Source organism: Gymnoscopelus braueri (assembly GCF_963280865.1).
Source record: "Gymnoscopelus braueri genome assembly, contig: SCAFFOLD_217, whole genome shotgun sequence".
NCBI classification, from domain to species: domain Eukaryota; kingdom Metazoa; phylum Chordata; class Actinopteri; order Myctophiformes; family Myctophidae; genus Gymnoscopelus; species Gymnoscopelus braueri.
In genome coordinates, this window is record NW_027660900.1 from 60,694 (window position 1) to 88,512 (window position 27,819).

General features: G+C 44.2%; 1 protein-coding gene across 1 annotated transcript; it reads right to left on the reverse strand.

The window, feature by feature from the left end:
• Positions 1-3: 3 nt before the first annotated feature.
• On the reverse strand, positions 4-26,210 carry LOC308081073 (uncharacterized protein; the record flags this gene model as incomplete). The annotated part of the gene is made up of 9 exons (XM_080457473.1): positions 26,132-26,210; positions 25,863-25,992; positions 13,049-13,159; positions 5,999-6,190; positions 3,666-3,805; positions 1,185-1,236; positions 1,032-1,094; positions 548-880; positions 4-206 (listed from the first exon to the last, which is right to left on the reverse strand). The coding sequence occupies exons 2-9, from the start codon at positions 25,990-25,992 to the stop codon at positions 4-6; spliced, it is 1,224 nt and encodes a 407-aa protein (XP_080313599.1). The 5' UTR covers positions 26,132-26,210.
• Between the last annotated feature and the right edge of the window lie 1,609 nt (positions 26,211-27,819).

The following is a 27,819-nucleotide window of genomic DNA, read 5'->3' on the forward strand; positions in this document are numbered from 1 at the left end:
CTTTCATTTCTTGCATTTCAATTCCACATCAAAACATAGCATACGAACAGAGCGATCGGTTTTGGCTGAAACTGAGAGAAGCGTCTTCAAAACTTGCTCCATCACCCGGCTGTGGCTGGACCGTGGATCAGGGATTTCCTCCTCCTCCTCCTCCTTCTTCTCCACCCTCTCGCTTGCCTCTCCCACCTCCTCCTCCTGTACAACGTCTAAAGAAAATAATTCATCGAATTAAATTCCGTCGGATTAAAATAGAATAAAAGAAACTCAAATAAAAGAAACTCACCGTGGGATTCTACAGGATCGCCTCCCTCGTCCGGAACCGTCTGATCGATCTCCACATCTGATTTGTAAAGAAATTAGGTTAGAACCCCTTGTGTGTGTGTGTGTGTGTGTGTGTGTGTGTGTGCGTGTGTGTGTGTGTGTGTGTGCGTGTGCGTGTGCGTGTGCGTGTGCGTGTGTGTGTGTGTGTGTGTGTGTGTGTGTGTGTGTGTGTGTGTGTGGGGGACTTGTGAGATGCTATTTGAGAGAGACGCGGGGGAAAACTTGCCTGGTGGCTGTGGGGGGAGGGTGAATAACTTGATGCGCTTTGGAGTGCTTTGAACTTGATCCCCACTCCTCGATCTGATTGGGGGATGGAAGACCAATCGTTTCCTCGCCGGGGCGTTCGGAGCAACATACACCGTAGACGTGTCAGAGAGGTTTTCTCCACCCTGCTCCGGGGAGCGTGGGGCTCTGAGGGTCGATGTGTCTCCTTCAGCAGCGGGGCATGAAACTGCCGGGATGTCTGTAGCTTGCTGCCGTAGTATCGCTACGATACTCCCTGGGGTCAGCTGCGTGCTGGTGATGACGCGATCATCAGCTGGGATGATGTCATCACCATCTGGGAGCATAAGGGAGGTGTCCATACCGTAAGCTGTCAATGCGAAACGGAGAGCGTTTCTGCTTGAAGCTTGAGAAAATTATAGAATGATAGAAATTAGAATTCAAAGTCAAAGTAATCTCTAACTAACAGTAGTAGTAGTACTACTTACAGTCGATTGGAGTAATTTGAGAGAAATGGAGAGGTGCGCTTTGTCCCGACGGTAGATGCAGATCTATGCAGAATAAATATAGAAGTTCTGTAAGAAATACATTTAATAGAAATACAAATTAAAAATTAAAGAATAAAGATTAAAATAACTCACCCTCTGATTCAACGTCTGACACATCTATGACATCCAAAAGAGAGTCGCCCATCTATAATAATAATAAGGTTGAAATTGAGAAAAAAACTTCTTGTAGCGAGCTTCTATAAGTTGTGCTTGTTCTAAATCTAGGGATAAATGCCGGGGGTAGTGTTTTTCAATGAAAGGACTGAAAAGCTGTTTGAAGGTACTATCCTCGCTAGTCAAAAAATAACTTTGATCCCTCTCCTCCCAGCTCAACCTCTGACCCAAACCCTCCATACAAATTTAATCAAATTAGTCCGATGAGGTTGCGGCTTTCTCAGCTTCCGCATCCATGTAATGCTGTAAAAACGCACTGTATTGAGCTCCTGTTATTATCCACTGCTCGTATGATTGTCTCAAAACATAAGGATAGTCAACGTCAATGAGAGAAATAAGTCGCAGGATCTCTATACAACTGTGATATGTAGCTTCAGTAATCAGACCGGACAAGTACGCCTGCGTCAATCTCTCATCCAACGTATCCATCGAAATAAAAAAGAATAAAAAATTAGGCCGAGGGAGCTGAGGTACTATCCTCTGCCCCGTAAATATCTAAAATTTCCCTGTATTCAGCTTCAGTCAACAATCCAGCTTCAAACGATTTTCTCATAACAATAGCAAAACATGCAGGATTTTCACTCAGGAATTTTATCAGATTCTCTCTATTATGCTCTCTACTAGCCTCCTCTGCAGAATCCATCAAGATATAGAGCTACTTATGATTATAGATCTCATATTTATATATAGAGTGTGAATGGAGGCGAGAATTATCTGAATGGAGACGAGAAGGAGTTGATGAAATTCAGCCTCATGCTTTGTCTTGAATGAATACAATTCACATTTGAGCGACTCCGCTTTTGAATCATCGCGCCGCTCCCCTCTTTATCACACCCCCAATTATCCCTCTAAACATCACGTCCGCTGCTACGTCACTACCCCCGACCGAGTAACACATCCCAGTAACCCCATTCATAAACGGTTCTCATTCATCGGTTCATCGGTCTCCCTCTCTCCCTCTCTCGTTCTCACACACACACACACACACACATACACACACACACACACACACACACACACACACACACACACGCACACACACGCACACACACACGCACACACACGCACACCATACACTCACCCCATATCACCCCATTTCGTGGGAAACAACCGCATGGCCTGACCACCTGTGGTCAGAGCACATGGCATACTCAGAGAGGCTCAGAGAGAGTTTACGCAGGGCCTTTACGCACACACTGTTGTGGAGTCTGGAGTCTGGAGTATGAATTTGATAAACCTCTCACAATGTGAGAGAGTAGATTTTGATAGAATATAGTATATAGAGCCTCTCTCTTTCTAGTAGAGAGAGAGTAGATAGAAATGATATATAATAAACAGGTAATAAACAGATATTATTTATTCCCTCCAATACTAACTGTGAGTGTTTTAATTCCCCAGAAGTCTTCCCATGGATCCCCTGATCATTCCCCCCCAGAAGTCACCCCCCAGAAGTCATCAATTCCAATCATTCCAATGACGTCACACATGCGTCATCCAGGGCCTCATCGGGCCTCATCGGGCCTCTTTCATGAATAATAATTAATATTTATGAAAAATTTTATGAATAATAACAATACTAATTAGAGAGGCCCCCTAGGAAGCCCCGCCCACCTGTCACTTTTGATGGAAGGTCTTCCATATATCTCTCTTGTATGAGTAAGACCCATCCCCAGGGGTCAATCCTCTGATGAATTCCTGATCATTTGTACATGATTGAAACATAATTAATTTTCTCTGATACGTTCTTCACGTTTTCACTATAATCACAGAATGACATCACATGCATGTGATGTAATTCTGTGATTATAGTGAACACATAGTTATGTGTCACCTGCACACACACACACACACACACACACACACACACACACACACACACACACACACACACACACACACACACACACACACACACACACGTTTGTATTACTATACCTGTGATGATATCAACATTTTACCAAGCCGATTTTATGAATGCCTTTTTTTACCATTTTTAAACCATTCTGAACCCTGATAACCTGAAAGCAGAGAAAAGCTGTCTTAAAGCTCACAACGTGGCCCGCTGTGACACGGTGTGAGCTTGTAGATCGGCTTTTCTCGGCGTGTGACAGAGACGTGCAACTAAGTATAAATCAGGCATAACTCCAACCGTAACCCCTAAATGTGTTAACCTGACTCCACCAGATGGGGGCGGTATTGAGTTCACATGTTCACAAAACCCTAACCCTAACCCAAGCCTGAAGCTTGTCCTAGTTTTAAGCCTATAACTAAAATAACTCTCTCTCTCACACACACACACACACACACACACACACACACACACACACACACACACACACACACACACACACACACACACACACACACACACACACACACACACACACACACACTACTAACCTGTTCCTCTTCACTGTTAATGATCACCAGATCTGCTCCTGTCTTCAGACATAGTTCTCTATGTTCCTCCCAGGTTTTAAATTCAGTAGTCATGTAATAACAGCTGCATCCAAACGTCTTCCATCCACTGGGACACTTGACTAAACATCAAACAGGAGTTTTACTGATGGCTTTTCAATGCACTGATGATCATTTCTAACATGTTGATTAGTTATCACTTAAACCCTATGTAATTCATTGACCGGGGTCCCCCAGGGCTCTATACTATACTAGGACCCCTCCTTTTTCCCTCTACACCACATCTCTTCACTGAAAATAGCTGATCTACAAGCTCACAATGCTTCACAACCAGGAGTCACCAACATGTCACAAGACTTGTCCATGTCTGTGGTAATTTATAGATTTTGATAAAGTCATTATAAATAATAAATATGTCTTCTCTAAATATTCACAATCTAATATTTACTGAATGTGTACATATTAATCCATTAAGACCGGGTATGCATCTGTGTCATTTTTAGATTTCCTTGGCTATTCAAAAATAGCAGATATATGTCAAGGACCCGCAAAATTATATGTATTTGGCCGCGGACCCCCATCTCAAAATGTTTTGTTCAAGGGACCCCCCCAGAAGCAAAGATTTGAGTTATAAATGTTCCCTTTAAAAAATATATATTCAAAGATTTTCAAAAATGTTCATGATTTTTCAAAAAATGTAGATCTACAAGCTCATAGCAGCATTGGTGCTACACTATGAGCTTGTATATCTGCTATTTTTGAATAGCCAAAGAAATCTTAAAATGATTGCGTTTGGTAAAGTGTCGCAATGACATATTACATTATAGTCATTAATTACCCCGCACCCACATCAAAGCATCTGTACATTGTGCCCCCCCCCCTCCCCACTGGAGGAAGTGGAGAGAATGAAGTCCGTCTTAATCTTGTGGGAAAGTGGAGATATTTTACTAAATGCATGTTTTCTGTCATTAAATGTCAAATGGATATGAAACTAGAGCAGTGGTGCTTAACCTTTTCAGGCCGTGACCCCCAAAATGAATCCTATTTGAACAGGGGACCCCCCACCCTGACAAGCACTTGGATAGTAGTTGAGGCATTACATTCAGGTTGACTCGGTTTCACAGATACAAAATTTGAAAATAGCCGATCTACAAGCTCACAACACAAAACCTTTCCCCCTTTCTTATATTATTTGAGAATTTGGCCAATGTTTGACCAGTTTTAATAGTATAGTTTGTTGATTACTTTTGATGCAGCAAAGGGTCTTTTTCTTTTCTTTCTTTCTTTCTTTTTTAGGTATTAAAAAAGGACTTAACCCATTAAAACCGGGAACGTATCTGTGTAACTCGGTGAGCTTGTAGATCTGCAATTTTTTTTAAATCTTTGAATATACGTATGCGCTATGAGCTTGTAGATCTGCTACTTTTTGAATAGCCAAAGAAATATTAAAATGACACAGATAAAGTTCCTGGTCTTAATGGGTTAAAGTTCCTTAAATTGTCACTTCACTGTCATCTGGGGACCCCCCACAATTATGTGAAGATACCCTCACTTTTAATGTAGTTGCGATGAGTCTCCTCTAGGGCATGGACATGTTCTATGGCTGATGTAGGTTTGCTTTACATACATGTAGCCTACTGCCGCTGGCTATTGTGCTCATAGTAAATATTAATATGTATTATTATTGTCTGTGCTGCTCAATGTCCACTATGGAATTCTAATTTTGAGAAACTGTCCACCACAAGCTGCCATATTGTGTGAATATGTTGTGAGCTTGTAGATCTGCTATGTTCACTGTACTGTATGTACTGTACACCTAGTATGACTTCTCCAGTAAAGAGACGGTAGGGTTCAAGTGGTTAATACCACTGGTTAATACTAAGTATTCAGGGATAAAGGAGGGTAAACCTATTTATTATTATTTGATTATTATTCAAAATATATTTTTTATATAAATCTCTTTTAGTATTTCATAAACTTTAATGCTGCGTTCACACTGGCAGATACAAAAGATAAGATACAAAGCTACACAGCATATTTGCATCTTTGTGTCGGAAGTTGAAACCAGCTCAACTTTTTTGTATCTTTGTTTCTGTTGTATCTTTTGTAGCAGCTATAAACGTCAGATGTATCTTTGTATCTTCATGTCTCTGGCTTCCATTGAAAATGAATGGTAGACTGTATCTTTGTAGCTACCAGTGTGAACTCAGCATTAATGCCATTCACACTTCCCTGACAATAATTAAAATATCAATAATAATAGACTAATACATTTTCCTTCAGAAAGGTTTGTAATCTCTCTAAACCTGCTTTACCTGCACACAGGTATTTGGTCTTCCATTGGTCTCTGTCCAGGGTCATGTTGTCAAAGCTGGTCTGGCATTGGTCTCTCTCCAGGGTCACGTTGTCAAAGCTGGTCTTCCATTGATCTCTGTCCAGGGTCATGTTGTCAAAGCTGGTCTTCCATTGGTCTCTGTCCAGGGTCAACTCCTTAATGGCTGAATTATCTGCAAAGGACCAACATGTGACAATAGACAAAAACTCAGCAGTTAAGATGCAATCAATGCAAATATGCGTTCATTATATATTTTTTACATTAATGGAGGAGTGTTCATGTAGGCCTATTGTAGACTACTAGCCTATACGAGAGAGAGAGAGAGAGAGAGAGAGAGAGAGAGAGAGAGGGGGGTTGAGTGTGCTAGAGCAACAGAGACCGCGTTTTTTGGGGTAAAGCAATAATGCTCTGATAGAGAGAGACCGTACCACCACACAGCTGATCGTATTATGCCTTTAATTAAGGGTCTGTTTAAAAAAAGAACAAGCGAGTGGACATGAGGACATTTTAGGCTGCAGGAAAAGCAAGGAGCGAAAACTGTCGTACTATGGAGTACTCTATAATTGTTGCACAGTAACTTGCCTTTTTTTGGTGTTAAACGGGGCATTGGTCTTTGCAAATGATTAACACCGTCATACACAGCCAATGTATGACTGAGTGGGATCCATCATTAATACACCTGTGTTTCACACGCATCAAGGTTGCACACACATTCCATGAATCTGGCATTGGTCTTTACTTAAATGTCTACTATATTTGAATGTATGTAAGTAGAGCTTTGTGAATGAGGCCCATGTTTCTGATCAGGTGGGTTTCTATGTAAAAAGGTTTCAACATGTATAATTAAGTATTAGTATTACTAGTGAATCCACACACTATCAAAAGTGAAGTGTCATGCTATTGTTGTAAGTGCACAGTGGTGTAAAGTAACTAAGTACATGTACTCAAGTACTGTACTTAAGTACAATTTTGAGCTATTTTTACTTTACAGGAGTATTTCCAGTTTTCAGTACTTTTACTTCTACTCCACTACAACTCAGAGGCAAACATTGTACTTTTACTCCACTACAATTATTTGAAAACTAGGGGTTACGTAGGTAACCCCAGTTTTATTAGTTCCGTAGTAAGATGCTTACTTCTTCTTACTACGGAACTAATAAAACTGGGGTTACCTATGTAATCCCTAGTTCTTATTTCGTTCCTCCTTAAGATGCTTATTTATGGGACACATAACCGTCCCCTGGGGAGCCCCAGCCTACAACCCCATCCCATCCGCACGCCCCTGGCCCTGGACCTTGCACCCTGATCAGGTGCATGACCCTTCAGGCCTAATGCGGAAAGGACTCAAGGCAAGGACCTGCATAGACAAAAAGCCTGACCCTTATGGCTAGAGAGGTTAGACCCCGTCTACCTCCCCAGCCCAAGAGAAACAGGACCCCAGGCCTCCAGACGCACGACCCCTCAGGTCAAAGACGAAGAAGGCCCCAAGGCAAGGACCTGACAGACCAGAGAGGAGTAGACCCCGTCTACCCCCCCAGGCATAAAGAATTAGGCCCTCCTTCCCCCCAGACCCCGCCTCGCCGGTCTAGGGGAAGCATAAGAGGAAACTACCGGCAGGAGGAGAGGCCCGCCCCAGGCAAGCACTAACTCCCCTGACCATAGCTAGCACGCCCAACCAAAGCCATGGATGACACTCGTAGTGTTGCCATGACCCGGTTGAAGGTCACAGCCTTGACACTTTGATGACATGACACCAAGAGGAGAAACGCGCCCTCAGGCCCGTTCACCACCTTCCTGGCTGCCACCGGCCACCACGCCCAAGACCGTGTGCGCCATCTCAGATGCCGCCACGTCCAAGCTGTAGAAAGCCGCAAAGGTCGAAGGAGACGACCAGTTCGCTGCAGAGCATATGTCCTGCATCGGCACCCCTTTGTAGAGGGCCCAAGACGCAGCCACACCCCGAGTAGAGTGGGCCCTGAGCCCCACCGGGACCATGGTCCCGCTACTCTTGTAGGCCAACCGAATCGCCTCCACGATCCATCTGGAGAGGGTAGGTCTAGCCACAGCCTTCCTCCGACCAGACCGGCCATAGGAGACGAACAGCTGAGACGACCCTGACCCCCTGGATGGTGGCCACCACATCCGGGGGCAGCCCTTGCGAGCTCAGGCTCGTCCGCTCACGGGCCAGACCCGCCGGTCTAGCTCCTGGGGCTGCTCGTAAGACACCACGTCCCCGCCCGGTCCCAGAGTGTCTCTGAACAGCGGGAGAGACCACGGCCCGTTGTGGGGGAGAGGAGTGAACCCCGACCTCCACACGCCCTACGCTGGAGCTAGCAGCCTGCGCCTCAACAAGCAAAATAGGTTCGCAACCCGGGGGTTGAGTGACCATTCCCCGTACCGAATTCCACCCCTGGGCAGCAAGCTTGCCCTGCTGCTCAGGAGGTCCGGTATCTGGGAGGCACGTAGTAGAGCTAGGAGCTCTCCACAGTGTAATTACGCGCACCCAGCTGTCCAACACAAGGGAACCCAAGTCTCCTTGTTTATTGACACACGATGCGGCTCTTGAAGCACTTGGGAGCGAGGAAGACCATCACCAGATGGAGACCCCGCTGCAGCAGCGGCGCTATATCCTCGCCCAAGCATTCCACCATAACCCCAGGGCTCCGTGGCATGCTGAACGGGAGCACCGTGTAATTGCACACTGTGGTTCCGAAGCCGAAGCGTAGGAACTTCCGGTGTGATGGGTAGATTGGGACGTGAAAGTAGGCGTCCTTGAGACCCAAACTCGTCCACCAATCTATCCGTCAAATCGAGCGTAACAACGTGCCCGTTGTCCGTATTCGACGGGGACCTTCAGGAATCTGTTCAACCCTTTCAGGTGCAGAGAAGGTCTCACGCCACCCCCCCCCTTCTTTTCCACCAGGAAATAATTCGAAAATAGAAAGCCATCGGGTCCTGCCTCGGAAATATTTCTCTGATTGTGCCTTTGCTCAGTAGCGACAAAACCTCTATTTCCAGCATTTGGGCGGCCATGCTCTACGCTCGAAAGAACAACACATTGACTAGTGATGGCGGTTTGCTGGAAAAATGCAATCCGTAACCCTTCTGGGTCGTGCCCCAAGGATTCGGTTTGCAAGCTTCCCATTGCGCTAAACAGTGAGCCAAAGGGTTCGTGGGGTTGGTGGGGGCCAATGACGTCACCTGCTGCAAAGAGCGCTTGCCCGTTTCCAAGGAAACCAGCGACGCCTCCGGTCCTAGCGGAACCCCTCCGCAGTGTCGTTGTTACCCGGAACGATACTTACGTCCCACCTGGGGAGTGTCGATGGGGTAACACCGGGGTCCTCTGGCATATCAACATCCGTCTCCAATCGTCCGCCATCTCGGGGAGGTCGATTGGGCCGGCCCTCTTGTGCGATGTCGTTGATGTCACCCGGAACTAAACTTTCGTCCCACAAGGGGAGTCTCGCCGGTGTAACACCGGGGCCCCCTGATAAGCAAACTTCCGCCTCTCCTCGTCCGCCATGTTGGGGAGGTGAGGGAGGCCGCCATTTTGTCCCTCGACCGTCCTACAGATGCGCTTTGCAGCCATCTGCCGGACGGAATAAGGAACTGTAATGGCGCAGTTAGAAATGTTCCTTTTACAGAGGGGCCCAGTTCTACACCTTGAATGCAATACTTTAGAGACATTAGAGTCATAGCAATTAGTTGTACTACCTGCATTTGATTCACCATGTTCACTGCATGCACAGGACCCTGCAGTGATCGGAATGCTGTCCAAGATGCAAACCGAACACTGAGGGCTCAGGATCCCTGCAGTGATCGGAATGCTGTCCAAGATGCAAACCGAACACTGAGGGCTCATTGGAGAGATTCGAGGGCAGGGCACCCCGTTCAATTCGGGGTACGAACCGCCTCGTTCTTTCACACGTGAAAAGATGAGCATTTGTGATTTTGGCAATACGTTTATTCCACACACAAGATGCACATTTATCACACACATTAGACACAAAGGACACTGTGGCAACTGAACCCTGTTCATTGTCTCTTTTAGTCCCTGTGTACCCTCGGAGCCGCCCGTGGCCCTGTCCGTAGGGGCAAGAAGGGCGCCAGTACTTTACCCCAAGTGGGGAGCTGACCCCGCATGATGCCGGCCAAGTGGCCGTGACGGGGTCAGCTTAACACTGTCATTTACCCTTCCCCTTACGCCTAGCCCCGTTGTCCTTACGTTGGGGCTTGGGCGAAGGAGGGGGTGGAGGGGACGTTTCTCGTCCTTGCGCCTTACGTCTCCCGTTCCCAGAGAACTACCGGAGCGCTCTCAGGAGCTGGTTCTCGTGGAGTAAGATCTGGACGAACCTCGTTTACGTCCGGCGGAACGCGTCCCACCCAGAGCCCCTTGCTGACGCGGCCTAGCCGCAGCCGGGGCGGCGGGAGTGAGGAGGCCTGCGGCTGTCTCCTGCCTCTGTTTCTCCTCCGACTGCGTTTTGGTGATCAAATCCGCGGCGGTGTCGAACAGATTGTTGGCCTTGAGTGGAAGGGCGAGGAGTCCCGTGGACAGGATTGCTTTACACTCCGTGGTGAGGTCCAGCCATTTGACCCTCTCCAGGTCTGTGGTGAGGGCCACGGCCCGGCCGGTCCACATTAGCCCGTGGCAGGTGCAGAGGATTGCGATCTGTACCAGTCTCTGGAGCTCCTTCGCATCCTCCACCCATTCAGCGTGAACCACCGACGCAGGCTTCGATTCCAGCAGGGGTTTAGCCACCAGTTCCTTAAGTCTGGCGGCGGCTGATCCCTGAAGAAGCGACACCGTGTTGAACGTCTCTGCAGCCGAGCCCGAGGCTTTGTACAGTGTGTTCAGCGTTTCAGTGTACATTCTTTTGCTGCGGTCCGCGAAGATGGACCTGTCCTCCCGGCCATTTTTCACAGAACAGCCCTTTGCCTGCTCGATGGCGCTTGCCAGGGTGGAGTCCATGGGCGGGAGGCCCAAGACCCCCAGGTCCACCCCAGAGAGGATCCTCACCGGGAAGCCCAGTCTCTCTGGTTCCCTCCTCCCTTTCTGCCACGAGAAGTGTAGGGCCCCTCGGACTCCGTCAGCCTCGGGCAGTAGTTTGGACTCAATCTGTGGGGGAGGGAGGGGTGCCAGGCCTTGGAACCCCGGGATGGGGGCCCGATGACTACTTTTACCTTCTCCATGGGCTGCTCCAGGCCGCATCTGGAGATCGCCCGCTTCAGGATGGCAGCGACGGGTTCCTCGGACTCCTTTGCCTCACTAGGAGCCTCTGCTGGAGCCGCTGGAGCCGCAGGAGGATCCGGGCTGGTCATCGGTACCTCCTGGCTGACTTGGTAGGAGGTGAGCTCCTACCAAGCTCCCCCTTCGTCCATGGCGTCGTCTCCCTCGAAGCCATCGCCGTCCGAGCCGATGCTGTCGTCTGGCGGTGATTCGCCCCAGGCGGGGAGGGAGACGGAGGGAGAGAGAGGAGCACCGCTGTCGAGTAGTGGCCTGCTGGCCGCGACTGGGGTGGCTCTGACCGGCGACGAAGTTAGCGCCCCACGGGCCGCCTCGCGCCGCCTCGCGCCGGACCTTCCTTGTAGCACCGCTGGAACGTGGAGCAGCATGCAGCGGTGGGCCCATGGGCCCTGAGACTGCGCTCACCGCCGACGCCAAAGAGCCCATGGCGAGGCCAGCGTGGGTGAGCGCTGCTGCTGCCGGAGGCCGCTAGCCTCCTGGCTCTGTCAAAGCCACATTCTAGCTGGTACTGAGAGAAGTCGTCACAGGGCTTGCACGCGTCCTCCTCCCCTCGGTTGTTCAGGGCGATCCACGCGTGGTTGGGCCCCAGACACGAGATGCAGAGACGGTGACGATCGTCCACGGCTATGAAGAGGCTACAGCCTGCCAGGCCGCAGACACGTGGCGCCTCCATCTTCTCCTCTTGTTTCACCACGAGGTGAACAGGCTAGATAGCACTAGCCTAGCTTAGCACTAGCCTAGCTTTAGCTGTTAGCAGCGGCCTCTAGCCTGGCTAACGGCGTTTTTAGCTTTAGCTTTTGCCTCGTGGCAGAAAACTGAGAGGATAGGAAGGAAAATACAAAGTAACGCGGGAGCGTTAATAAATAACAGAAACTTTTATTACAAATCACCCGTAGAGTGGCACTGGGTGCCCAGCGCTGGGAGCAGCTGGGTTTCGAAGAAGTTTCCTCGTGTTAAGGATAAGGATAATTCCTTTTAACAGGTCGTTCATGAAAGTCCTTGCGGTCTTGTCCTTGCGGTCTGGTCTTGGTCGTTCATGAAAGTCCTTGCGGTCTTGTTTCCAATGAGAACCTGTGAGCAATTAGGGGTTAAGAGTCTTGCTCAGGGACATATTTCATTTCATCGACACATATGCTGGCCTGGCCTGGAATCGTACCTGGGGCAACCAGGGCCTCTGGTTCCCTAGGCGGGCTCCCTAGGCGGGCTCACTAACCACTCAGCTATGGCCGCCCCCTTGGTTGTTGTCTTCGGGCTTGTGCGCGTTCGCTGTCGCAGAGTGAAGGAAGAGGTAGTTCCCTGTGACGCGAGGGTATTTATACCCCAACCGCTTCCGGTTTCGCGTCTCATGACCCTAACCAATGGATATTGTAGCCGGGAGTTCATGTGTTGTGCTCTGTGCATCGCTAGAGGGCGATGATATCCCATAAGTAAACATCTTAAGGAGGAAAAAAATAAGAACTTTAGTTACTAGTTACTTTGTAGATTTAGATTATTATTACAAAGCATTCATTAACCACTTCAGCCATATATATATTTCTGCCATTTGAAAATAGACGATCTACAGACTCACAATACGTCGCAATGGGACATTCTGCATAATGAGTACTTTTACTTTTGGTACTGTAAGTACATTTTGATACCAATACTTTTGTACTTTTACTCAAGTAATTTTATAACAGAGTACTTCTACATTGCAGTATTGATACTTTTACTTAAGTACCTTTGAGTACCTTTTCCCCACCACTGTAAGTGCATTAATTTGACCTTTGACCAGCATATACTCACAGTCCATGACCCTGTCTGTGGTTCTCACCACTCCTAGAACACACAGCGCTGTAAGGCACACTGCAGCTGCTCTAAAGATGCTTCTCTCAATGGTGATGGCTCTCTGGACACCTGGAGGATATTGGTACAATAGAGTTCAACTTTAATATGATCAGCTTCAATGTTTCATTTCAAAGAACTCAAGAGTGAATACTAGAAAAAGTGCTCCTCGGAGCACAGGTCTCTGCCAGGTCAGGTAGGTTATTGTGGCCTCCTGGTGGCGCTGTATTATGCGAATGTGAAAAGGGTGGCATTTCTTCCTAGGCCTTTCACGACAATTGGATGCTGCGTTCATGATTTGTTTTGCAAAAATCAACCTGCTGGTGGCGCTATAACAGGCCAATATGAAAAGGGTGGCATTTCTTCCTCGGCCTAGTGGAAATGTGTGTGCACAATTTGACGGAAACTGCACGCTGCGTTCAATCCTGCAAACTTTGGAAGCCAATGTTAGCCAATCAGGATGGAATATGAGTAATCAGATAGATCCGTCTTGATCACATGACTTTAGAGATACTGTGTAGAGCTTAAGATTTCAGCCCGATTCCGACGGGACCCGACAGGCCAGGTCGGCCTGCATGAACAGAGGGATTAATGGGCAACTATGGGCAATTGCATTTACCAAGTAAACATGTAGTTTGTTGGGTGTTTATGTACGTCAGGGGTGTCAAACTCATTTTGGGGTCCGGGCCACATTGGTCAAATGGTGACTTGATGTGGGCCGAAACCAGTTGCGGACGCGCATGTGCGCTCACGCGCATTCAGTTATACAGCATTGTTTTTCAGTCTATTGTCTCAGTCACTGCTACTAACTACAGTATATCACCTTTAAAAACATGTTATTATGAAGAAGAATAGCTACTTTAATTATTGACATTAAAAACAAAATGCAATTTGTAAGGAGCATTCAATCCGGGAACGCATACTGTGTCATTTTAGATTATATATATATATATATATATATATATATATATATATATATATATATATATATATATATATAATATAATATAATTTTGACATAAAAAAGTTAGAGAACCACATATTATAGCAACATAAGTGTTTCAGAAAACTGTTAGGATTTAAAAGACAAATGTCGCACAAATTTCCATTATTTTTCAAAAATAGCTACAAGCTCATAGTGCGGCACTCAGTGCCGCACTATGCCGCACAAATGTATCAAAGAAGCAGCTTTGATACATTTGTACATATATGATTAATGCTTCTAACTACCTATTACCATTATTATATTTTCAAAAATATCCAAAATGGCAAATTTACATGGTGTAGCCAGCATGAAATTTCATCTAAATCACTTGCTGCTTCCAGTCACCTGACATCTCTTTACTTTAACCAACTTGTCAATGTCAGGGACCAGTTATTTTCATAACACTGCACTACGTTCACGTGTGTGTGTGTGTGTGTGTGTGTGTGTGTGTGTGTGTGTGTGTGTGTGTGTGTGTGTGTGTGTGTGTCACAGACAGACACCTGTGTGAGGATCAGAGAGTATAGCCATTACTACTCGACTAGTAGTTGAATAGACTGTTAACGAGCCAATCAGCCAGAACATTCCACTTTTTTTTTTAATTTACTATTTTTAAAAGTATTTCGCGGGCCGCCATGGACCTTTCCGCGGGCCGCCAGTTTGACAACCCTGCGTCATTGGAAATTTACAGTTGAAAAGAAATTACTGAGAAATGTGCCTATATACATTTTGATCCTGTACCTGGCCTGTAGACCTGTTTGCAATTTGGTGTTGGGGGAATTTCTCACCTGAACTGAGTCAGTGGGTCCCTAGACATGAAAAATCACGGAGGTGCTTGTCCGCCAGAGTGGCACGAATGGCGAATGGCCAAATAAAAAATGGCCGCCATCGACTATGATGAAAATCCAACTTTTTTGTTTTTGAGTGTTTAAACACATGTAATACCTCCATTTAGACTAATTGTGGTGTGTGGAATTCATTTCTGATATTGTTATGACCATTTTGGGTGATTTTGACCTTGAAAGGTCATGGTCATGGTCATTTTGTTATTCTGAAGACCTTGGCCATAACTTGGCCATTGTTAGGAGTTAAAACAGGTGCAATGAGTCTTATCCAACTAATTCTGACATTTAGAATTCATTTCTGATATTGTTTGGACCATTAAGGATCATCTTGTCATTGAAATATCAATGTCAATGTCATTTTTCAATAATTAAATTACGATTTTGTACTTTACTGTCCCTTTTATTGTATTTTTTATTCATAATAATTTGTTTTATTTACAGCAAAAGACATGAGAAAAGTAATTCTAAACATCACCTTTTAACTTTTATAATTGGGTGTTGAATTTAGCAAATAAGACTATGTAGGAATTAATGTTCTGTATTCCTGTTGAGTTTCTAGTGTTCTTTCTTAGTAGTTTTAGATAATGTTTTACTTTTTTCTTGTGTTCCTTTGATTTTGAATTATTGTGTATTCCTTGTTTCTTAGTTGGAGTTTTACTTTACACCTGTGTGCCTTTTATTTTGTAGTATGATTGGACAATTGGAAAAGTTGAATCAGGACTTTCTGGAGTTTGAGAAGGAGTGCGAGGCCAAGTGAGAGCTCTGCCGATTCTTTGGAGTTTGGCTAGAGTTGGTGGCCGTCATCAAGAATGCTGTAGTCTCTGAAAGAGAAGGAAACTGGGATCTACATGCGGCTACTGTCGAGGACTCCATGCCAATCTTTGCAGAATGTGACTGCATAAACTAACTGCGTCATGGCTCATGGTATCTTGAACAAATCAAGGTGCTAGAGTTCACACATCCTGAGCTCTACCGGCGCTTCTCTATAGGCCAGTGGGTTGTTCAGGATCGACCAGGCTGGTTCTGCGCTGTAGGAGGTGACATGAAGGTCGAGCAGACCATTCTGCGAGTGTCGAAGGGTCCAGGAGGTCACTATGTAGTAGGAGCCACACACAATGCAAATTCTGTGGCAGAGTTTGAGCTCTTGTTCCACGAGATTGGGTCAATCACCAATGTCCTCAACCTTCTCACCAACAACCACACCATGAAACACACAGAATGCCATCTCCAGCATGCGCTGAGTACCACTCGCCGCCTTACATTCAACCGGAATATGTCGAAGCTGCTGGACTTTGTGCTAGAGCGTCAGAATCCATACTCAATAATGGTCAATGTGCCTGTGCCACTGCACAATCTGCTCACAAAGCAAGCTGTTGACCGAGGGGTCGCTTCACGCTTGCTCAACTGTCTCACAAATGGGGAGCGTGTCTACTGCTCATACAGACAGGAAAGGTTAGTTGAGAAGACCAAGAAAATGAGCACAACCATACCAAAGCGGAAGCTACCGCAGTTCAACGAGCAACCGAAGAAGACACCAACAACCGTTCTGAAGGAGCAGAAGTTAGTCTCATCCAAAGACATGGCCGAGGCACATAGGAGTATGGACATTGCTAAGGAGCGGGGCATGAACATCCGGCAGGTACTAACTCATGATGTGCTCTCAGCATCTCCCCTGTTTGAAGGTGACCTTCCAGCTCATGTCAACAAGTCAAAACTTGTCAGTGAAATTGAGCCTGAACTTGACCTCACCCAATGGAGTCCAAAGTCTACTCTTGCCACTCATGTTGTGGTAGACATGTCGAAAATACGGCAGATGCCACTAGCACGATTCCCTAATTTAGGTGCTGTCATCAACGCCATCATCAGCTCAACATTATCCCTCTGTGAAGAGCCAGAGTTCATCTATCTCATACTTGATTCCTACATTGAGATGTCTCTAAAGGAAGGGGAGCGCATGCGGCGCACAGACTCAAGAACAGGAATCGACATCATTGGCATGAACAGAGACACACCTATCCCTCAGCAACTTGACAAGTTCTGGGCATCTGAGGAGAACAAGCGGAATCTCCAGCTGCTAGTTCGGGATATGGTGTGCAGTCGAGCCTGTCGCAATACTACCATCATTGTCAGCTCTGTTGTCTCTGAAGATGAGGTGCTCCCAGCAAAGGCAGCTGGTGGTGAAGAGATCCCAGACCTCTTGAACTGGATTGAGGAGGCTGATACCAGACTGGTGGTGCATGTGGAGTGGGCTGTTTGTGTGAAACAGAGCAAGAGAGTTATCATAGTCTCCAATGATACAGACACCTTCGCATTACTGCTGTACTACACCCCATACTTCCAAGCACTGGGGATGAAGGAGATCTGGCAGCAGTATGGCACTGGTGAGAAGCGGTGCATGCTTCCACTGCATCAAGCAGTCTCTCATCTTGGAGCACCACTAGCCAAGACAGTGATCAAGGCACATATCCTGACTGGAGAAGACTGCATGAGCAAGGTGGGGACCAAACATGCAGCTATGACTTCTGACCCAGTACAATATTTAACAAACTTTGGAGAGGCAGACACCTTGACAGAACAAGACACAGCATTGGCAGAGAAGTACTTGGTACGTGTCTGGGCAGGGGCTAGGTCAAGTACAACTGCTGAGACATTTGATGACCTCAGGGTAGAAAGCTATACCAGTGCCAGTGCTGGAATTGATGGCCAAATACTAACCTGCATGCACACATATATGCTGCACTGTATGAGAGAATAAATTAGATTTTGTCTTATGATTTTATTTGTATATCACTTTTATTTTCATGTCTTATTTTCTAATTAAAGCACCCAATTCAAATAAAAGTCAAAGGGGGATATTTAGAATTAAAGAAAAAAAGGAAAAAGTACAATAAAAGTGTTTAAAAAAGAATCGAGTTATTGAATAATGATATTGATATTGATATTTCAATGACAAGATGATCCTTAACACACTGACCGCCGGGCCCGTAGTTCTACGGGCCGTTAAATCCAACGCTTAAGCGCCGATCCCGTAGCCTACGGGCTGTGGTGCTTTTTCCTTTTTTTCGAAATTTTTTTTTTTTTTCAATTTTCCGGTACGGCACATTTCATTGTAACACCACCGGAAACAGAATTATTTGGGATCCGGTTTTGACGATCACGCCGGCTCCCATTCTAAAGTCTACACTGAAACGCCATTTTCTTCGATTGTAGTTTTTCTCCTCGCTGATCACTGTTTAACATAAACCGTTCTAACTCAACAATGGATGCCCCGTTTGACACGTGGTTTGGACTGGTAGACACAGGGAGATGTCCGCGATGTTTACAAACAGTGCAGAGCTCAATCTTAAGGATTTTAACGACGTCTATGGCGACAAAAAAACAAAAAACAACAATAAAACGTTGGCACTGGTGAGTACATTATGAGATTAACCTCTGGCGGTCAATGTGTTAATGGTCAAACAATACCAGAAAGGAATTCTAAATGTCATGAATTAGTTGGATAAGACTTATTGCACCTGTTTTTACTCCTAACTATGGCCAGGTTACGGCCAAGGTCTTCAGAATAACAAAATGACCTTGACCATGACCTTTCAAGGTCAAAATCACCCAAAATGGTCATAACAATATCAGAAATGAATTCCACACACCACAATTAGTCTAAATGGAGGTATTACATGTGTTTAAACACTCAAAAACTAAAATTTTCATCATAGTCGATGGCGGCCATTTTTGATTTGGCCATTGCGCCATTCGTGCCACTCGGGCGGACAAGCACCTCCGTGATTTTTCATGTCTAGGGACCCACTGACTCAGTTCAGGTGAGAAATTCGCCCAACACCAAATTGCAAACAGGTCTACAGGCCAGGTACTGGACTATTTGGGAACCAGTGATTTACGGTTCCTCTGCCAGACAAAGACCCAGCAGGAGACTGGCCATTTGACATCCAAATGCACTCTTTGTTTAAAGAGGGGGCTCTCCCTCTCTCCCTCTCTCCCTCTCTCTCTCTTCATGGTAATGGACAGGAGTCAGGAACTGAGTTTAGCTTTTAAAGTTAAAGTGGACCATTTTGAATACACTCTCTTTGCTACAACAGAGAATATGAAGTGTTTTGGCTGTGGGGAGGAAGGGCATTTGGTCAGGTCCTGTCCAGAGAGGGATGTTGGGGTAAAATGTTGAACAGGAGACACGGAAAGTTAATGAAGATGGGGAGGGTAGTGAGCAGGCGGATGAACCTGAAGGGGAAAATGAGAATGACCAGCAGGAAAACTGTGAAGGTGGAGGTGATGGAGGTGCGGTTGATGTTGAAACTGAGGTTGACATTAACAGTACCCAAGTGGACAATAGTCCTACTGTCAGTAATATTGAATCTGAGGCTGACATTATGAGGTCCCAAGAAGACAATAGTAATGTAGATGTCGGGATGAGGGGTGATGAAGACAGGTTAAAGGTGGCGGGCAAAAAAAAAAAAGGCAAAAGGTTAAAATGTGGTAAAAGCAAAAATAAAATCTAAATTCAGAGAATGATAATGATGCTTGGGAGAGTGACGAAGAAGCATATGAAGAAAAACAAATGTCTATGGGGTGTCAGAGATTAAACAGTTCTTATGGAAAACAAAAAACATGAGGATCAAAGTTGAAAAATACTTCCCAGAGAGAGAGGTTTTTGTGAAGGCTGCCAGATTAAATATGAAGTTAACAGGAAGAGGGTGTTTTATCAAGCAAGAGATTTTCAGGTTTAAAAAATTGGTGCAGAGAGTTGACTTTGGGTTCCTTCGCTGTGCTGGGTCCTCTTTTTCACTTAGTTTTGTCTTTAATGAACACGAAGATGTGTATTGCTGTTGGAATGTTGCCATATAAAGAGGCTTTTTCTAAAGCATGGACTCTGATGAACTGTACAATGATGGAGCCTGCCACATGTATACTCTGGTTCTTGGAAGGACCTCTGGTTGGTGGGGCCAAGATGGACCTATAACACAGTCCAACATCAGGACTCACTCACAGACTGTGTGACAGTGGTCATGGCTGAACCCAGTGTTGTGTTCTAGATTTTTTTGGAGGGTATTCTATAACAATTCCCCCCCTAGTTCCTCCCACACGCACGGCACGCACGCGCGTATAATTAATTAATGTAAAAAAAGTGCGTGCTGCGCGCGTTTCTGCCCCGCAAACTCGGCCAGGCCCAGTTTCACGGTAACACTGAGTACACTTACAATATGCTTTATACTGATTTTCTACTGTTTCTTATGTTAATCACCCTGTAACTCAACCACTTCGGAGCTGCTTTTAGCCTTAGATGCATTTTATTACATTTTTGTATTAGGCCTACCATTGAAGTGCAAGCATTGTTATAAACAAATGCTGGTTAGGCTTATCAGATATAATTATAGCAGTGTTAACAGCAAGCCTTCCTGTATCTATTACAGAATAGTATTAACTTGGCATTGAAGACACAAACTGTATTGAAGATTCAAGATTTTGCTGTGCTATGACGCGCAATTTGAATACTAATGAAGTACTCAATTCAGTGACCTACGTTCAATGAAGTGAATGGCAGGTCGTTGAAATGTGTGAATTCCTTCACCAGTAGCCATTAATTATCACCCCAAGAACAATAGCCACACACATGATAAGCCTTCACGGCTTCACCTCAGAGTTAGACTAGTCAGACGGTCAGACCACATTCTTGCTGTTTGTATTGCTGCCCCCAGCCCAGCCACTCCTGGGTGCAGCGTATCAGATGCGTATCAACGTATCAGATACGCTGTTTCGAACCGTTTTTGGATGTATACGGTGGCGACGGAAAAAATCTGCAGGCCATACTGCGTATACAGCGTACCACGGTAGAACACATCACTGGCTGAACCCTCTGTATCAATTGAATGTTTATTGTTTCTAGAATGTGGGAGGATTGATCTGTTTTAATTGTGAAATGTAAAATGTTGTGTTGTTTTTAAGGAAAGGTGCCTGGAGCATTTTTTTCATTTAAAAAACCTCTCTCTCTCTCTCTCTCTCTCTCTCTCTCTCTCTCTCTCTCCAAATGAGCTTAATCGGCAATAAAACACAGGTTTGGCAGGTTTACGTTGCAAAAATGGAACAAAACAATATATATTTTTTTCAATATCTTTGTTAATCTATGTTTTTTAAATAATCTAAATCTAAAAAGTAATTTAACTCGTCTAAATCTTAACTATGGTCGTTTGAAAAAAATCACATTGCAATGCTTTGTATAATGTAGGGCTTAATTTGTTAATCTATGTTTTTTATGTATACTCTTAATCTAAATCTAAGTACCATAACTAAAGTTTTTAATTAATTACATGGTAGTAAAAAGTGCAATAGTTGCCTCTGAGATGTTATAGAGTATAACAACATTTCCCATTCCAGACAGCTTTGACCAAAGTTCAAAGTTGCTAATTATCATGTGAATGCTGCAGTGTCTCTCTACAGCACAGCCATTCACAACCAATGACTTTCCTTCTCAGTTTGGCCAATCAGGTTATCACTTTTTTTTAAATCTTAACTGCCATCCACTGCAGCCAGATGAAAATCAGTTGACTTGACTAGCTGACTGACTCAACATACTTGAATTAAGGTAAGCTTCAAGCCTACATGACGTATTTATACATTGTTAGTAGGATACATTATATTGTATTGCACTAGTATCACAAGAGCATAATATTATATGCCATGGATTACTGTAGCAGGAAACCTGGAACACTTTGTGTCGTAATTGTGAAATTTGTTTGTTTTTGCAAACTAACTGAATTTGCATTTATCAATTACATGTCTGCAGAGTTGTCAGATTATTTGTTTTTTGAAAGTAAAAATCCTCCGTTACATGTATTAAGTTTACAGTTTCCCCTTTCTTATCTTTGAGTTAATACATACATTTCATTTGTGTTTTAGTTAGTTTTTACTTCAGAACCAAGGACTGAGAATTCCATTGATTCCACATTGCCCGGGGCTGTGTGTGTCCACCAAAGGAGAGAAGGCCTTTATGCTTTTATAGTCCCAACTAACTTTGTGAATCATTCTGTTTGCAGGAGACTGTGAGCCGTTTACACAACTCTGAAAACAATGCCCTGAGACTTGATTCACAAGAAAGGTAATGAATTGTTTGTTTGTATCACTGTGTAATTTACCCCAGATAAATAATAACAATGCATAACATTTATATAGCGCTTTTCTTAGTACCCAAAGTCGCTTTACAACAAAACAAAATAAACAACTGTATCGGGAGAGACATTCTTAAAAAGGCTAAAAAGGAAACATTAAGCTAAGACTAAGGGAGATTTGAATTAGGGGGGAGGGGGAAGGTGGGGTTTGATATAGGCTTTGAACAGGACGGGGGTGGAGGTGTGAGTTCCAAATGGAGGGGGCTGCAGTCTGCACTCTGCAACTGGTGGCAGAGTGTCTGCTCTGGAATCAACTAATTATGCTGCTTTTCTATTTTCAGTATCAATTCTCCACATAATCTTGCAGTGATGACCCATATGTTGGATCAGGTCGGCATTGCTTTCCCTGACATAGACAGTGTCGTTATAACGGGTAAGAAAATATATATATTTAAAAAATATATATATATACCGGTGATCAGTGGTGTAAAGTAACTAAATACCTTTACTCAAGTACTGTACTTAAGTACAAATTTGAGGTATTTTTACTTTACTGGAGTAGTTCCAATTTTCAATACTTTTACTTCAGAGGCAAATATTGCACTTTTACTCTACTACAATTATTTGAAAGCTTACTATAAACTCTACTAAATTATTACATTATAAAACATACATTAACTTCTTCAGCCCTATTTTATACATAGGCTATATGAAAATAGCACATCTATAAGCTTGCGTTGTGAGCTTGTAGATCTGCTATTTTCAAACATTTTAGTACTTTTACCTTTGGTACTTTAAGTCTATTTTGATGCCAATACTTTTGTACTTTTATTCAAGTAACATTTTGAACACAGGCAGTATGTTTATATTGTGGCATTGATACTTTTACTTAAGTAAAATATCTGAGTACTTCTTCCATCACTGCCGGTGATAAGCTTAATTTAATACATAATTTAATTGCTATTCTATTCTATATTTTACAGTTGATGACCACCAGGGGCCTATTACACGAAAGGTGAATTAAATAAGCCTGGGCTTAAGTCAAATCCAGGTTTGACAAAGTCGGGTCCGTACAGCCTGGTTTATTCCGTTCCATGAACGCCAAGCCAGGCTGAAAAGGAGCGACTGTGTCGAGCCTGGATGGTAAAGCCAGGCTTCACGTATTCCTATAAAACACCATGAACTCGAGCGCAGATTCCTTCAACTTGACCAATCATGGCGGCGGGGAACAAAACTCGAGCAGCGTTTTTCTCTGTGGCCGAACAGCAGCAGCTCATGGAATCATATGAGGAAGTGATATAACATATAATTAACAGAAAAGGAAACACGGCCGCTGTTATTAAATCCAGGGAGAAAGCGTGGCAAAGTATTGCCGACAAATTAAATGCACAAGTCGTCCAAAAATATATACAATTTATATATATAGTCCATAAATATATAATTCTGTTAGGCTTAAACATGAGGAGTTCTCCACCCGAGAGAGAAGGGGAGCTTTCTGCTTTGTGCCAGGTACTTCAGGAGAGGAAAGAAAACCGAAGACACCCGCGTTCCCTTCATCACCACCGCGTGCAGCGAGACACACTGGCACAGAACAGCTCATTTTTAGCTCTCTTACACAACTGTTAAGTTGTCCTGTTTGGTGGAGGGACTCCAAAGAGAAGCTGCATGAGACTGCACATTTTTTGTCATCATTGTCCCCTTTGTGGGAGTTTAGTTCTTATTAAATATATTTTTTCACTCACTCAAGTTCATAGCGTGGCACCGAGTGCCGTGCTACGAGCTTGTAGATCTGCTATTTTCTTTGTAATTGTGAATATTTGTGCAAATCTTTGAATTTGTTATCTTTTTATTCTACTTTTCCAAATAAATAGCAGATCTGCAAGTTCATAGCGTGGCACTGAGTACCACGCTAAGAGCTTGTAGATCTGTTGTTTTTCAATAGCCAAAGTCTAAAATAATGGTTAAAGTGGTTACACTGATGCGTTCCCGGTTTTAATGGGTTAAAATGTTCATATATACTAACACAATTTACCTGACTGAGATTGTTGCCTATTTGTTTTTAGAATTGCGTGTGTGTGCGTGTGCGTGTGCGTGTGTGTGTGTGTGTGTGTGTGTGTGTGTGTGTGTGATCCCAAAATAAGGAAGGGCTCCCCTTCCCTCACAATGTGAACTTTTTTGGGACAGTGTTCTGTCATGAACGTCAGATCAAAAAAAAAAAAAAAAGCTATTAAAATATGTGATCTAACCTAAGGCCTATCCGCGCACCTTTTAAGCTGTGGCGGCTCAGGGGTGGAGTTATGAAATGTTTCTACTGTACCATTCATCCTAAGATATCATAACGTCATAGAAAAGGTAAGAAAACTTTAGTCCAAAATTCTCCTTTAAGTTGGTACGATACTGGTCTTTGCTGACTCAGGAAACTTTGAGTTTCATAGCAGTTTTTTTGCAGATAAACACATGTATTTTCACTCAAATTACAGATATTTTACATCTGAACTACATAGCAGGAAACCTTGTTTTTTGCGCTGTGCACGTATTTGTCAGGCTTTGAGTCGGGCTGGGCTAGGCAACAAAATTAAAAAAATAAAACATTAAAATCTAAATAAATGTGTATATTAATTCATTTGTAGCGCATTGTGTTCACAATAAGCAACTTGTCGTATTACTCAGATCCGGTTGCAGGCAGGCAAGAGCAGTGCGGTATATCATGTTGTCTGTCTCTGTGACTGTTTGTTTGTGTGTGCGCGTGCGTGTGTGTGTGCGTGCGTGCGTGCGTGCGTGCGTGCGTGCGTGCGTGCGTGCGTGCGTGCGTGCATGCATGCGTGACTGTGTGTGTGACTGTGTGTGTGCAATGTACGCCTGCTGCCTGATTTAGCGGAGGCTGTGTCCTCTGAGCGAGGCTCCAATGTTTATTTGTTCCTTAATTAGGACAGTTATAATTATAGCCTAAATGTATACATTAATATGGCCCTATTTGCTCCAAGCTGTTTTTTTTTTAATAAAAACAGTTCGAAAGGGGGAGAATGACTCCTGTTCTTAACAAATTACCAAGATTTAATGAGAAAAAAGGCTGCATGCAGCAATTAAGCTTGTTTAGAAAAATGAGGGGTTTCGGTCTGGGCTGGGCCCAATTTGTCGATTATGTATCAGGCTTTGGGTCGGGCTGGGCTGAAATTCTGTAGGGATGGGTTGAGCCAGGCTCAAATATTTAGGCCTGATTAAAGCTCTAATACTGTGTACCGATTTGCGTTATTTTTGGAGAGCATCTGAAAGGATTATCAAAAAATCCTTTTTGCAAAAGTCGGCCTCCTGGTGGCGCTATATTTGCTCCAAGCTGTTTTTTTTTTTAATAAAAACAGTTCGAAAGGGGGAGAATGACTCCTGTTCTTAACAAATTACCAAGATTTAATGAGAAAAAAGGCTGCATGCAGCAATTAAGCTTGTTTAGAAAAATGAGGGGTTTCGGTCTGGGCTGGGCCCAATTTGTCGATTATGTATCAGGCTTTGGGTCGGGCTGGGCTGAAATTCTGTAGGGATGGGTTGAGCCAGGCTCAAATATTTAGGCCTGATTAAAGCTCTAATACTGTGTACCGATTTGCGTTATTTTTGGAGAGCATCTGAAAGGATTATCAAAAAATCCTTTTTGCAAAAGTCGGCCTCCTGGTGGCGCTATAAAAGTCATTACATTCATGATGTTTCTTTTGATTGTTATTGGTCCAACATGGCGATATGTTCCTTGTAATCATTGACAACTACTACTTAAACATGTGACTGACAAGCTGCTGTAATAACGATGTGAGAAGAAAGAGAAACATAAGTGTGTTACTGTGTACCTTGATCTCCTGTAGCCTCCTGTGGGCCTTGGTCTCTGGGATTGTCTACATCGCCCTCCTCCTCCACCCTCTCCTCCCTGTCTCCTCCAACGTTCCTCACCCTCCTTGGTCTGTCTGGCCTGCCAGACATCTGAAGGAACAACGCAAAAAATGTAACTCCAGTTAATTAGTACAAGTTTACGCTTATAAAATGTACATATATCATGCATTAAGTGATTACAATGTAATGTGCTATATTCATGAATATGTTTAAATATCATGTTACTCACTTTGTCCAATATCTGCTTTGTCCTACATTGGTCTTCACTGTTGCTCAACAGTCTGTGAACTGCTGTCTGTTCTAGTCTGACTTTAACAATGTGTAACCCAAGCAGGTGGTTTTGGACACACATCTGTCTGAACGCACACACACACACACACACACACACACACACAGACACACACACACACACACACACACACACACACACACACACACACACACACACACACACACACACACACACACACACACACACACACACACGCACGCACACGCACACAATGCAAGGTAGCCAATAGACTCTTAACCACAGGATGTACGTGTGAACATGAGTCTGAACAATTGTGGGCGGAGAAAAAGAACTGCTGTAAATCTACCCTTTATTATGAGTTGCTTAAAACTGTATATTTTTAATTCTGTGTCATTGTCTGCTGAACTGTTGTTTTGTCCAGTTGTTTGAGTGTTGAATGTTTAATGGACCACAATGGAAACATTTAGGCTTCATCCATGTTTTACTCGTACGTAAAAGTTGTCAAAATAATATTTAATCAATGAATTAAAACAACAGGCCAATAAAATCATTCTGATTTTAAATCAGATTATAGAGAGTTTAAAGAAGAAATAATAGTGACACTGTGGTAATGTAGATAATAATAAGTATCAATGTATGATGTTGACTGATGTTACAAATGACTGTGAACAGCAGTTTGTGGTCGACGACCCCAGCTTTTTTCTCACAGGAAACAGAGTGTTTTCAACGCACAGCTCCTCACATCCTGCCTCCTATTATATGTGCTGCAGTGAGAACAACAGTACTGTTTGTAATGTTGTGTATGTCGTGCATCCATTGGTCTGCACAGTGAACCTGTTTGAAATGGCATGCATCGTTCTCTACATGCATGGCCCCACATAGGCTGGTTTCCAATGGGACCAACCTTGTCAGGAAGAAGGCTAAATGCCGGATGATGCAACATTTTGGTGAGGGAAAAACTGACATCAACATTTTCCAAATGGTCCCTTGACCTTTCACCTCAATGTGAATGGAAATGAGTTACATGTGTACTTACAAGCTGCCTCTGTACAGACATGCCACATTTATGCTAATCTCATGCCATTTTTTACAATGTGTAATTTTTTTCCACCTATTGTAAAAGATTATGTATTTGACACTTTCTGCACACTGGGGATTCTTAAACAGTAGAATGTGGGTCTGTCTGGACAGCTGAGACGCTTGTGCATCCAATGAGCCCAGATGTAGGCTGAGTTAATGTGTGATGGTAAATGGTGCATTTATACAGCGCTTTTATCCAAAGCACTTTACATAGATTGTGCATTACATTCTCCCATTCACACACACATTGATGGTGGAGGACACCAAGGCCCCAACCTGCTCATCGGGAGCAATTAGGGGTTCAGTGTCTTGCTCAAGGACGCTTCGACACTAACTCTGCGGGAACCCGGAATCGAACTGCCAACCAGTTCACTCTATCCGGCCACTCCCCTGAGCCACTACCGACCCTGTTCTTGTTGCTTGTCTTGATCAATAAATCACTTTTGTCAAGTTGTCCGTACACCAGACAGTGATGTCTTGTTCATCTTACTGTATCGTGCACCGAACATCAAGTTAATAGTGTAGGCCTACATTAATATCAGTACTGGCAAGGGCCGACAACTGGCTTTGAATACTGTGACACC